Raw genomic sequence first — 12,264 nt, 5'->3', positions numbered from 1 at the left:
GGTAATTAGTAATAGGCTTTTTTCGCCAAGGAATTGGGTTAAGGGTAGACCAAGAAAGTTTGCATGACAATATGATAAATAAGCGAATTAGATAAGAAAAGTAGATATAAGAGGGTGGAAAAGATGAAATTGTAAACCCCAACAACTCCATTCATTCATAGTTTCTTTTAGCCAATTGATTCACTACATCTTGCATGTTTACTTTTGTCTTGCATACAAAACCTAAAATTTAATTCTTTTCTCAAGTCTTATGCGATTGGTTTACATGAAAGTTAAGGCCTAAGAGTCCTTTGGGAAACGATACTTGGACTTACTTATTTTATATTACTTGATAACGATCTAGTACACTTGCCACAGACTTAACAACGCCCAGGACGTAGTTGGGATCGCAACGCCTAAAATACCACCCCTTGAAATACACTACGAGCTCGAACCCCAAGAACACAATCACCACGAGGAAGACGCGGATCACGCGGTAGAGCCGTGACGAGTTGCCCCACAACGACCCTAAGTCCGCAATCCAGCGGTGCACGGTGCGGGCGAGGTGGAAGATGCCACCGTAAAGCCAACCAAGCGAGGCATAGAGTTTTTAGCATTTGAGAAGGCATACCGAGGAGAGCTGGCGGGCGCTCCGGGAGCGTTCCTTTTTGGATGCGACGGAGGAGGAGTCAACGTCGAGGGCGGTGAAGGGAGGCGGAGTGGGAGTTGCTGATGAGGTGAGGTAGAGGGAGGGAACAGACGCGTTGGATTTCAGAGCGAGTTTTTCCATGTTTTGGGGGCCAAAGGGCTAACCCGGCCCCATTTCATTTACAACCATTTGATGGGTTTAGGGGGGCCCGGGGCTTTAAAAAAGCCCCTTAAGTTGGGACGTACAGTAATGTCATGAACAGGTGAGTGATTCCTTGATTAAGCAATACCACCTAGGTATAGGGGTAGGACGATCAATTGTTTTTCACTTCTGCTCTATAATGCATTATTAATTGCTAGGGGAGGCTAGGGATAGCAAGCCAGTAATTAGTAATAGGCTTTTTTCGCCGAGGGATCGGGTTAAGGGTAGGCCAAGAAAGTTGCATAACAATTAGTTNGAGGCTAGGGATAGCAAGCCAGTAATTAGTAATAGGCTTTTTTCGCCGAGGGATCGGGTTAAGGGTAGGCCAAGAAAGTTGCATAACAATTAGTTTATCAAGCAAATAAATCAAGAGGAGTAAATAAGAGAAAGCGGATAAGATGAAATTGTAAACCCCCAACAACTCCATTCATCCATTGTTTTCTTCTCGTCAATTGAATCAATCTCTTTTGCATGTTTATATTTTGTTCTCATACCCAAATAATTAATTTTCAATTTCAAGTCTTACGATCTTAATTCACACGAATGATAAGGCCTTTCGAGTCTCTTGGGAAAACGATACTTGGACTTACCATTTATTATTACTTGATACGATTTGGTACGCTTGTCAATCCGTTAACAAGTTTTTGGCACCGTTGCCGGGGACTCAAGGTTTACTTTTTCAAGTAGTGTGGATTGATTGAGTTTAACTTGATTTGCATGTTTATTTTCATTTTTGTTCTAATAAATGTTTTCTAGGGTTTTGTGCCTAATGTCTGTAGAATGCAGTTTGGACAAGAATTTGATTATATGGGCACTCAATTCTACCAAAATAATTTCAACCACTGGTGGGAACCCCACTCATACATGGATCAAAGTCGATATGGATAAGGTGCTAAGCCTTATTTCATGCCTATACAAAGAAGTGCAGAATTTGATGAAATTTTTCAAAGGATTATGAATTTTGAACCATACCATGTCAAAGGCATAGAGGAGGATATAAAGAATGATGAATTCTTTCCAAAAGACATGTATACAAGATTTTCTTCTCATAGAAGCATGGGGGAGAGGCAACATTATCAGTGGCAGCAACAATGCTCTTCACCAATTGAAACGTGGGAGTATGATCAACAACTTTGTCAACAAATAGCTGATGTGACGGAACAAGTCAAAAGCTTGAATGAAAAATTCGGCAAATTTCTGGAGAGGTGTGATCCCAAGAGCTATGAAGTTACCTTCAGAAATTTGGAGACACAAATTGATGAGGTTGTTGATAAGGAGAAGGTGGAGAGAGAAGTGAAAAATATAGAAGAGATAGAAACAAAAAAGGTTGTTGTTGAGGAGAAGATAGATGAAGAAAAGATAGAAGAAGAGGTTGTACAATTGAAAGAGAGGGAGTATGAAAAACCCTTGCCCTATCCAAAGACATATTCTAGGAGGGAAAAAGAAAAGCAGTTGGAGGGTTTTATGGAGATTCACAAGAAATTGGAAATAACCATACCATTCTCTGAGGCACTTCAGCAAATACCATCATATGCGAAATTTTTGAAAGAACTTCTCATGAAAGAAAGGAAGTATATTGAGAAGGAAACTATTGAGGTGCAAGGAAATTGCAGTGCATTCATACAGAGAACATTACCTCCGAAATTACAAGATCTAGGGAGCTTTATCATTCAAGTGGTTGAAAGAAAAAAGAAAAATAGAAAATGTGCAAAAATAAAGAAGAAAATAAAAAGAAAGAAAAAGAGAAAGTTGAGGGGGGAGAGTGAGAAAAAAGAGGAGGAGAGGAAGGAAAAAAAGATCATATGCAAAACCCTTTCCTCATCAAAAGAAAAATCATAGGAAGGAAAATAGGTTCAAGTACTTCATGGAGATCTTCAAGAAATTGGAGATTAAAGTTCCTATGACTGATGCATGGAAACATGTGCTTGGTTTGATCAACTTTTTGAAGAGATTTAGAAGAAAGAAGAAGAAGAAAAGAATACCAAGCAAGAAGAAATTCAACACCTACTGATGGGTGTTTGTTGGGGCCATCCCAATTGTTGTAAATCAATTTTATTTTTTTAGTTTAGGTTTATTTCATTTTTAATCTTGTAATTATGTGATTTTTTGGAACAATTTTTGGGTAGCATCTACTGAGGGATGCTAATTTTTATGAATCCACTGAAGGATTCTAGGAAGGCACACCTTCTGATGGGTGTTGGAAGGAATTGAACTTACTGACAAGTGCTAAACAGGTTTGGGTCAGGCTCGTGACATTAAACAAGCACTACTAGGAGGCAACCTAGTTTTCTCTCTTTTACTTTTGCATTTTAAATTTTTAGAATAAGTTGAATTTTATTTCCAGTGTGTATGTTTGGCCTAAATACTTTTCTAAAGATGTTTGACTGACTAATTTGCATGATGAACTTATTTCATGATGATTTGAGGTGATTAATAATTGAGTAGTGTTGCATTTTGATAGCCAGTGAAACAAATGTGTGATGAATTATGATTGTGGTTATGATGCTAAGCAGGATGTACGAATGAATGTTGTGTGAGAAAGCATGTTGTGTGAGGTTTTCAGCTCTAGAGTTTTTATGATTATATGAATTGTTCACAAGAAAGCATGAATGATATTGCTTTAATCTCGATGATTGATTGAATTGCATGTGAATGTCAGATGATCAAGGTCATTTTTGAAAACCCTTCTCTAGCCAAATTTTCACCCACAAAGCTTAAAATATTATACCCTTTTTGAACCTTAGCCTTAAACAGGATGTGAACCCTTGTCTTGAAATTCTTTACCTTGAGTTGGGATGAGCTTAACTGTATGTGATGAAAAGGTTCAAGTTTGGGGTTGCATGGGGGAAATTGAAAAGCTGTTAAGAAACATTGAGCTTAAATGTTGAAAAAGAAAGATGCATAAGAAAAAAAAAATAAGAAAAAGCGTGAAGATGAGCTCAATGAAAAAGAAAAGGAAAAAAAGTTGGGAATGAGTGAGATTGGTGAGGAAGAGAGTTGTGCTTAAATGTTGAATACTATGATAGCTCTCTTGACTCAAGGATTTTGCATTCCAGAAAAACCAATTCTTCTTGTTAGCCCAACCTCATTACAAGCCTTGGAAAAGTTCTTTTGATGGCATTTGCATGTAAAGATGTTTATTGTTTGAGATGAATGACAATTTTATTTCTTGTGACTTATGAATGATAGAGAGTTGGAGTGCCACCCTAAACACTTGAGTGATTGAGTGACACACTTGCTTCGTATGAATTGTTAATTTCATGAGTGTATTTTTGCTTAGTGGATTGGTCATTCATAGGGTGTAACATCTGTTGTGCAATCTCTGGATNGAAAGCATGCATGCATCTTAATTTGATTTCACTGAAGATTTGAGATTAAGAAGTGTTTGTCATGTACTTTAGGAGTGTTGAATCATTGGATGAAATAGTATAAAGCCAAGCTCTGTTTTGTGTGCTGTTTTTGTTTTGTTTGCTTGAGGACAAGCAAAGTTCTAAGTTTGGGGTGGTGATGTAGGGTTGAAAAACAGTTATTTTCATATGTCATTTTAGACCAAATTACTCCCTTTACTGCTTAGAATGAGCTTAGAATCAATCAAAACTCAATAAATGAGTCTGTAGAGAGTCAAAAGCTATTTTTAGCGATATTATGCTTGTTTTGCATTGTTTTTAAGCATTTTTGAGAAAGTGAAGAATGAAGTTGAAGATGAAGGTCGTAGACTAAAGAAAAGGGAAGAAAAATGAAGAAATGAAGAGTCGACGTACCGCCCGGCGGCAAATTACATCGTCGGGCAGTCCAGTGTGAGGAGTAGGCACCTGGCGTGGGCGCTGGGCGGATTTGCGATTAGAGGCAAACCGTCGGGCGGTAGACCCCTGCCGCCGGGCGGTAGCGCGGTTTGAGGGAAACCGCCGGGCGGAACAAGTGTGACGTCGGGCGGTTGTCTATTGGGCTTGGGCCTGTTTTCTGTTGCACTCCTCACTTATAAATAGCCCTAGTGCGAGTTTAAATGTATTCTTTTGACAGAAGGGGGCGGCCAGACCTAATTTCACTCTCTGGAGAGGATTTCTTGGATGCTTAGGCTCCATTTCTTCTTATCTAGGGTTTGCTTTTCCATTTTTCATCTAGGTTCACCATGACAATGGTGAACTAAACCCTTTTGTTGTTGGGGGAAACAATGTAATCTTTTGATACTTTTTTTTATTGAAACTCTGGTTTATTTATATGGTTTCCATATGCTTTGATTATTAATTGTTGGGTTCTCATCTGTGCTTAATGCTTTTATCGTTTAACTCATTCGACAACTGTTGTTTGTCTTTATTGATACGGGGACGTACAATAATGTCATGAACTGGTGAGTAATTCCTTGATTAAGCAATACCACCTAGGGATAAGATGAAATTGTAAACCCCCAACAACTTCATTCATCCATTGTTTTCTTCTCGTCAATTGAATCAATCTCTTTTGCATGTTTATATTTTGTTCTCATACCCAATTAATTAATTTTCAATTTCAAGTCTTACGATCTTAATTCACACGAACGATAAGGCCTTTCGAGTCTCTTGGGAAAACGATACTTAGACTTACCATTTATTATTACTTGTTACGATTTGGTACGCTTGTCAATCCGTTAACACCGACCCACTGTTAAGCCACTAGCAAGTGTACCAGATCGTTATCAAGTAATATAATTGGTAAACCCAATATCGTTCTTCCCAAAGGACTCTTAGGCCTTACTTTTCATGTAAACAAATCGCGTAAGACTTGAGAAAAGAATTAAGTTGGTGGTTATATGCAAAGAACAAAAATAAACATGCAAATGCAGTTGATTCAATTGGCTTTGAAAAACTATGGATGAATGGTGTTGTTGGGGTTTACAATTTCATCTTATCCACTCTCACATATCTACTCTTCTTATTTACTTCACTTCTTTATCCAATTGTCATGCAAACTTTCTAGACTACCCTTAATCCAATCCCTTGGTGAAAAGAGCCTATTATTAATTACCGGTTTGCTATCCCTAACCTCCCCTAGTAACCAATAATGCAATGCGACCGGAAGCAAATACAATTGACCGTCCTACCCCTATCCCTAGGCGGTATTAGCATAATCAAAGAATTTCTCACCAGTTCATGACATTACCTTATGTCCCCATATCGATAAAGATAAACAACTTTTAATGAATGAGTTAAACAATAAAAGCATTAAGCAAAGATGAGAACCCAACAATTGATAAACAAGTATATGACAAGCATATGAAATAACTAAGAATTTGAATGTATGAGAGTTTCAAAAGATTACATTGTTCCCCAACAACAAAGGGTTTAGTTCACCATAATCATGGTGAAACTAGATGAAATATGATGAAAGAATGGAAGAAATAACCCTAAACTTGGTAGATTGGAGCCTAAGCATCCAAGGAACCTCCTCCAAGGTGTGTGGAATAGCTCTGGACGTTTCTCTCTACCAAAAGAATCCCCTTCTAATTCGCACTAGGGCTATATATAAGCCCAAAAAGATAACAGAAAGATAACGGAAAGATTACAAAATCTAGCTAATAAAAACAGACAACCGCCTAGGTGCCTAAGTTCACTGCTCAACGGTTTGCCTCTTGCCGGTTTGACTGCTCAACGGTTAGTTTTGCCGTTGAGCGGTTTCCCTCTAATCGCTCTAAGCGCTCAGCGGACCATTCTGGCGCTCAACGGCTCACTTGACCCTTCTTCTCATCATTTTCATCCTTCTTTCATGGGTCTAAGTCCACCTTACTTCACTTCCATCTTTAATTCATCTAAAAACCCTGTAAAACAATGTAAAACAAGCATAATATCGCTAAAACCATCTTTTGACTCTCACAAGACACAACTAAGTGTTTTACTTAATTTAAGGCTGATTCTAAGCCATAAAGGGTGTGTTTTACTATCAAACTTAAGCATGAAAATAACAGTTTTTAGACCGTTATCACCCACCACGGGTTGGTTACTTAGTGAGCCAACCCAACCCAACTCATTTATTAGCAAGTCAGAAAAATCTGAACCCGACTCGACCCACCACGGGTTGGTGGGTAAACAGGTTGGCTCACTAGCCCATTTAATTACAATTTTGTTTTAAATAAAAAAATTACAAACTTTCTATATTCAAATTTAAACAAATTTCACTCCAAAAAAATGATGTTAATCTGAAGACAATTCAAAATAATAATAAAAAGTACAATATAATCCAAATGTCATCCAAAAACAAACACAAAAAACCTGTTCCTTGAAGAATTTCAGTGAAGAAGTGACAGTCACAGCACCGTAAATGAGAACAAGTTCCATGGGAGTGATTTGTGAGAGCAGAGGTTACTTTTTTGGTATACACAGTGAGTGAAGAAATTATTTTATTTTTTAGAGTTTCATAAACAAAATAATAAATTAAAAAAATAAAATTAGGTAGGTGGGTTGGCGGACCAACTCGGTCTACCACGGGTTCAACCCGCATGAGCCAAGTTGAAATCTAACCCCGTATAAAAAAAATTTAATTTTTCAAACCCAACCCAACCCAAACTCATGGTGAGCCAGATTGACTCACAGATTATGACCAATTTTAACAGCTCTAATTAAAATTATCTTACCACTAACCCCAATCAGCAAGATCTACCCGGGAGATTCATGTTGATTAAAATGATTACAATTTCCTTCCAAAGAACATTCTTATTTAATACACAGACACTAAAAACACAAACAATCAGTACTCTCATACTTTATCCAACTTGCCACTCCATCATACGCGCCACATGAGCCACGTGTTTCCGTATCCAAGCGAGTTCATGCCACGCCATAACCTTAAGCGTGTGAATCACACCGTGCACGCGTTCATTCATTCCCTCCCCTTCGTTAGTTCAAATTTCAAAATCGAGTTCGCACTCGCACCTTACTTTTTTTTTTTTTCAGAAATAAAATAAAGATAAAAATGAAAAATAATAAATAATAAAAATAAAAATGTAACGTTCCCTTACCTGCTCCGAGTCCTCTTCAATGACACGCTCTGAGTAGTGTTGCTGCTGCTGTTGTTTAGGTTCGACACCGAGGTTCGTTTTCTGATCCTTCTCCCGAACCTCAGCTATGGGGTGCTTCTTCGCTTGCTTCAGAGCTCGCGACTCCGCCACCGCCACAACCACCACAGTGCCTTCTTCTCGTTCTGGCAAACACAAACCCGACGTAAGAAACTACTGTTCTCCACTGGTTTTTTTGTAATTTTGTAATTTTTATTTTTGATTTCGATTTTCTGCTGCGTTGTTGGCTTTGCAGAAGCAAAGCTCAAACCGTCGTTGAGTAATTCTTCTGATTTTGTGAGAGTTTTGTGTAGTTTTATTTCTAATTTCTTATTGTTGTTTTTCGATGTGTGAGGTTTTTATTTTGCTGTGTTTACCAGGATGTTGCTGTCTCCCGAAATCAGTTATCCACTTTGTTTCTCTGTGAAGGTGAATTTTATTTTTGCATCGTTATTTTTTTTTCTTCTTCTGTTTGAATGTGTTTACCAATTCTGTGATTTTTATTTTGAAAAGAGAGAGAAGGCTCTGTTGTGCGTGATGATGTGAAGGATTTTGAAGTGCGATCTCAGAAAGGTGACTGTGAGGTGGGTTTCTTTAGTTAGTGTTGATATAGCTGCGATTGTTTGTTGTGTGATTATGAGTTTTCTAGTTTTGTTTGTTGTCTTTTGAAATTTGGTGTTTTCCAGTGTTGGAACATTTTGTTAATGTTTGTAAGGGAAAAGAGAGGTGTTTGATTTTGTTTTAGTTGAGAACCATGTGATTTTTTGGTACTTTATATGCAATTTATTTTATAGATGAATGAAGTGCATTGAGAACAATGTGAAGGAAGCAAGTGTAATTTGTCACAAAAGCCTAATATATGATTAAATTATAACTTAATAAGCAGAGATTCTAAAATCTATTTGAAAAGGATGAGAATTAGGAGACAAAGCTGGCTTTTTCAACTTTGTGAAGGAACTGAGAGGAACTTAAACACGGAATTGTTTTATCCAATTGCATCCTAACTTCTTTGTGTCTTCTTTTGATTTTACAATGTTTTTATTGAGGTTTTAATATGGATAATTGGATTGCTGATGCCATGGAGTAAACTTTAAAATCTGTAGTTTTAGTTGAAGTAAAATGAGGTTAACATTGATTTCAGTATAGTTGTGTTTGTGGTAGGCAGTGCCAGCTCTAACTTGTGGAATAGCCTGAAATGCTTTGTCATAGTTCCTTTGGTAACTATGGTTTGTGTGTCAGACTGCTAGTCATCATGGCATTTTGGAAAGCATTGGCGTTACAATATTTATTTCTTCTACTTCAAGATTTTCATAGCAAGGTGACTTATGAAAACCTTCTTATGGTCTTGATATTTTACTAAGGGATTTTTTAATTTTGAAGTTTTGAACCTTTAGTCATGTCTAATTATATATAATGAAAGAAACATTGTGGTCACGCACCATGAGCTTTGTTGTTCTTCTATTTTGTTACTGTATTTTTGTGCCTTTTCCACTTTTGAGGATACGCTTTCAATAAACCAAAATGAATTTATTCAATGAAAAAATAGTGGATAGTGTTGGGTTATTTTGCACTGGATCATTCTCTTCTGATCAATGCTCTTGATTATATTTGTGATGAACGTAACAATTTTCTGACAATGATGTTGCAATATCATTATGTTAGTTTCATGATGTAATCCTGATATAACTAGTTATCCCCTTCATATATACTTGCTAATATGTGCAGTTTCAGGCACATGAATCGTTGTAATATTAGCCACTCGATCTGCTAAGATGACCACTGCCTCACTGGCAGAAAAATAACAGAGTCTTATAGAATTTTACAGTAAATTTGTTTCTGAATTCTTACTGGTTAAATTCGGTCTATCTTGAGTGAACTGTGTTTTCATTATACAAGAATTGTGTAAAAACACTTTTTTGAAGCTTTATGTTTCTTCGTATTTTGTTATCTGTACATTAGATGGGTGCATTTTTATATATGCTTTGTAAAATTTGCTTGTATGATTACTTGTTCTGCAGGCCAAGTTTCTCAAAGCTGAGGCTAGGATCCCTTTTGAGAAAGTCCACCATGAGAGTCGACCTTTCAATCCCTCAACTCCTGTAAAATGTTATGAGGATGGGGAGAAGCGAACTAATTATTTTGAGCAAACGCCAAGCAGGTTATTGTGTCTTTGTATTGAATCTCTTTCATGCCGATATTGAATAATAATTAATGTTAATGTTTTTGTCGTGTCATAGTGGATATTCTGTTCCTTACTCTTAAGGCAACGGGAATCAACTGCAGCTCATAACCATTAAAACATACAAGAAAATTTGTTGGTTAATAAGGGTCTAAAAAAAAATAATGAAATTGATTCTCATTTTTTCCATTTTAGACTTTTTTATTGGGAATGTTGTATCATGGGTGTGAGTAAGTAACATTTTAGTCAATTTCATTGGAGGTGGATATTCTGTTCCTCACTCTTAGAACAATGGGAAGGCCGCCTTGTCAACAGACGCTGCAGGCCATTATTATTAAACGGTCTCACGAAATTAAAATTTTTCTTTATTAAGAGTTGCTATAAAATATGATGATCTCTCCTTTTATCTTAAATTTATTTCAACGAACTTTTTTGAGATTTTCATTGAATGTACACGTGTTGTGGGTCATACCTGAAAATTGCATAAAACCTTACTGTATGTGAATTTCGTTTAATTTACAGCTGTATCTCCAATGCACAAAGCAGTCAATGTGCCTCCCTCGATTCTACGGAAGGAAATAGAACAGGGAGTCTTTACAGTTTGGATAAGAATGAAAATACAGCTTCTGTTTCACCTTGGCCATCAACCACATACACTAAGAGAAACAAGTCTGTACGTTTTGAATGTGAGGCTGATTTATCCTGTGACTTGTCTGATTATGGCAGACCACAAATGAAGAAAATAGATTCCACAAACAATGAGAGTGCCTATAAGCCATCACCTTATCCCACCCCAATGAAGCTATCTGACGAGATGCAAACTCCTGGAACTGTTTACCCTACAACAAAAGAAGACTTGCCAAATGTTAGGCCTAGACTTAAGTCCCAGTTTGTGTATCCTATTAACAACCCTGATGATGAAGTTTCTCAGAAGATAATTGAGGAAGATGGTCATACCCAAGATTCAAGGAAGCTGAGTGAATCAGTTGAACGTTCTGAAATTACAACTTTAACACCAGATAAAGGGTTAAAGAAAATTTCTTGTGAAGATGAATCTAAGGAGGAGGAAAGCTTATCTTCTTGGTTGAAGCCTGCCGCCGTCATTCTGGAAGAGAGAAACAGGAGAATGCAGATTGCTTATAATCATGTCCGGAAATCACCTGCCGATAGACCTATCATTGGGATGGTTGCAGCTCACTGGAACGAGAATGAGGATTCTCAAGCTCCTCCTCCTAAGTGGTGGGATGGTAACGGCATACCAAATTCTACCAATAAGTATAAAGAAGTATGACTTGTAATCATTATTTTCTAGGCGAATTTTCTCTCTCTCTCTCTCTATTGCATCTGTATCTAATGTTTACTGATTGATTTTCAGGATCAGAAAGTGAATTGGCATGCAACGCCATTTGAAGAGAGGTTGGAAAAGGCATTATCTGAGGAGAGTGTCATTACTCAAAGGTATGCATTACTATTTAAGGTTTGCTTTTTGCTTGAACTATATTCACTTGTATGAGCAATTAATAGCAGGCTTGCTATTTTCTTTTAAATAATTGATTATAATTTATAACTTCCTACCAATTTCTTATTATGATTCGCAGGAAGGATGCATGTGGAAAATCAATGCCTTTTGACGAGAACGAAGAAAGTGATACTGCACTATCTCAGCTGCAATCTTCAACTCACCCACAGTCCGTGGTGTCATTCTGATGTGTCTACTGTCCATACCTGCTGTATTTGTCTGGTTTAAAGAGATATTGTGGCAATTATGGAAACAGAGTCTGAATCCACCACGTTCAACATGATGATTGCTTGGAACAAACAGTGGATTATTCAAATTTTGTGGTAATTAGAACTATCAAGTCGTGCGTTACACAACTTGTATTGTATATAATGGGAATCATTGCGTAAAATAATGGCTATTGGGAGTCTAGTAATGAACTTTTTTTCGTTAAATGTTTAAGTAGTTCAGCTTTGGAATTTACATGAACTAAATTTTTTGACAGGAGCTCTTTGATCCTTAACACATTATAATCGTTTTCGCATTCCTGATAAATGTTAGAAATATAAATAGCCTTAAATAAGAAGGATAAACAATGTATATAGGATTAACTTGTTATGACCACATGTCATTGAGCTTAATGTGAACAAGTTTCACAAAAAAAGTTATATTATTAATTGGATTCTCTCCAGTGTATATAAGAGTTTCCAGCACCTTGGTTTCACAAAAACAAA

General features: G+C 36.9%; 1 protein-coding gene across 1 annotated transcript; it reads left to right on the top strand.

Moving 5' to 3' along the window:
- Nucleotides 1-7,788: 7,788 nt before the first annotated feature.
- On the top strand, nucleotides 7,789-11,985 carry LOC106764228 (protein JASON). Its single transcript, XM_014648478.2, has 7 exons — nucleotides 7,789-8,019; nucleotides 8,234-8,282; nucleotides 8,367-8,437; nucleotides 9,872-10,011; nucleotides 10,555-11,317; nucleotides 11,408-11,490; nucleotides 11,631-11,985. The coding sequence occupies exons 1-7, from the start codon at nucleotides 7,924-7,926 to the stop codon at nucleotides 11,737-11,739; spliced, it is 1,311 nt and encodes a 436-aa protein (XP_014503964.1). The 5' UTR covers nucleotides 7,789-7,923; the 3' UTR covers nucleotides 11,740-11,985.
- Nucleotides 11,986-12,264: the final 279 nt, after the last annotated feature.

The sequence above is a fragment of the Vigna radiata genome, chromosome 1, assembly GCF_000741045.1.
Source record: "Vigna radiata var. radiata cultivar VC1973A chromosome 1, Vradiata_ver6, whole genome shotgun sequence".
NCBI classification, from domain to species: Eukaryota; Viridiplantae; Streptophyta; class Magnoliopsida; order Fabales; family Fabaceae; genus Vigna; species Vigna radiata.
Note: the sequence above shows the minus strand (reverse complement) of the source record. Positions and strands in the feature narration are given on the sequence as shown.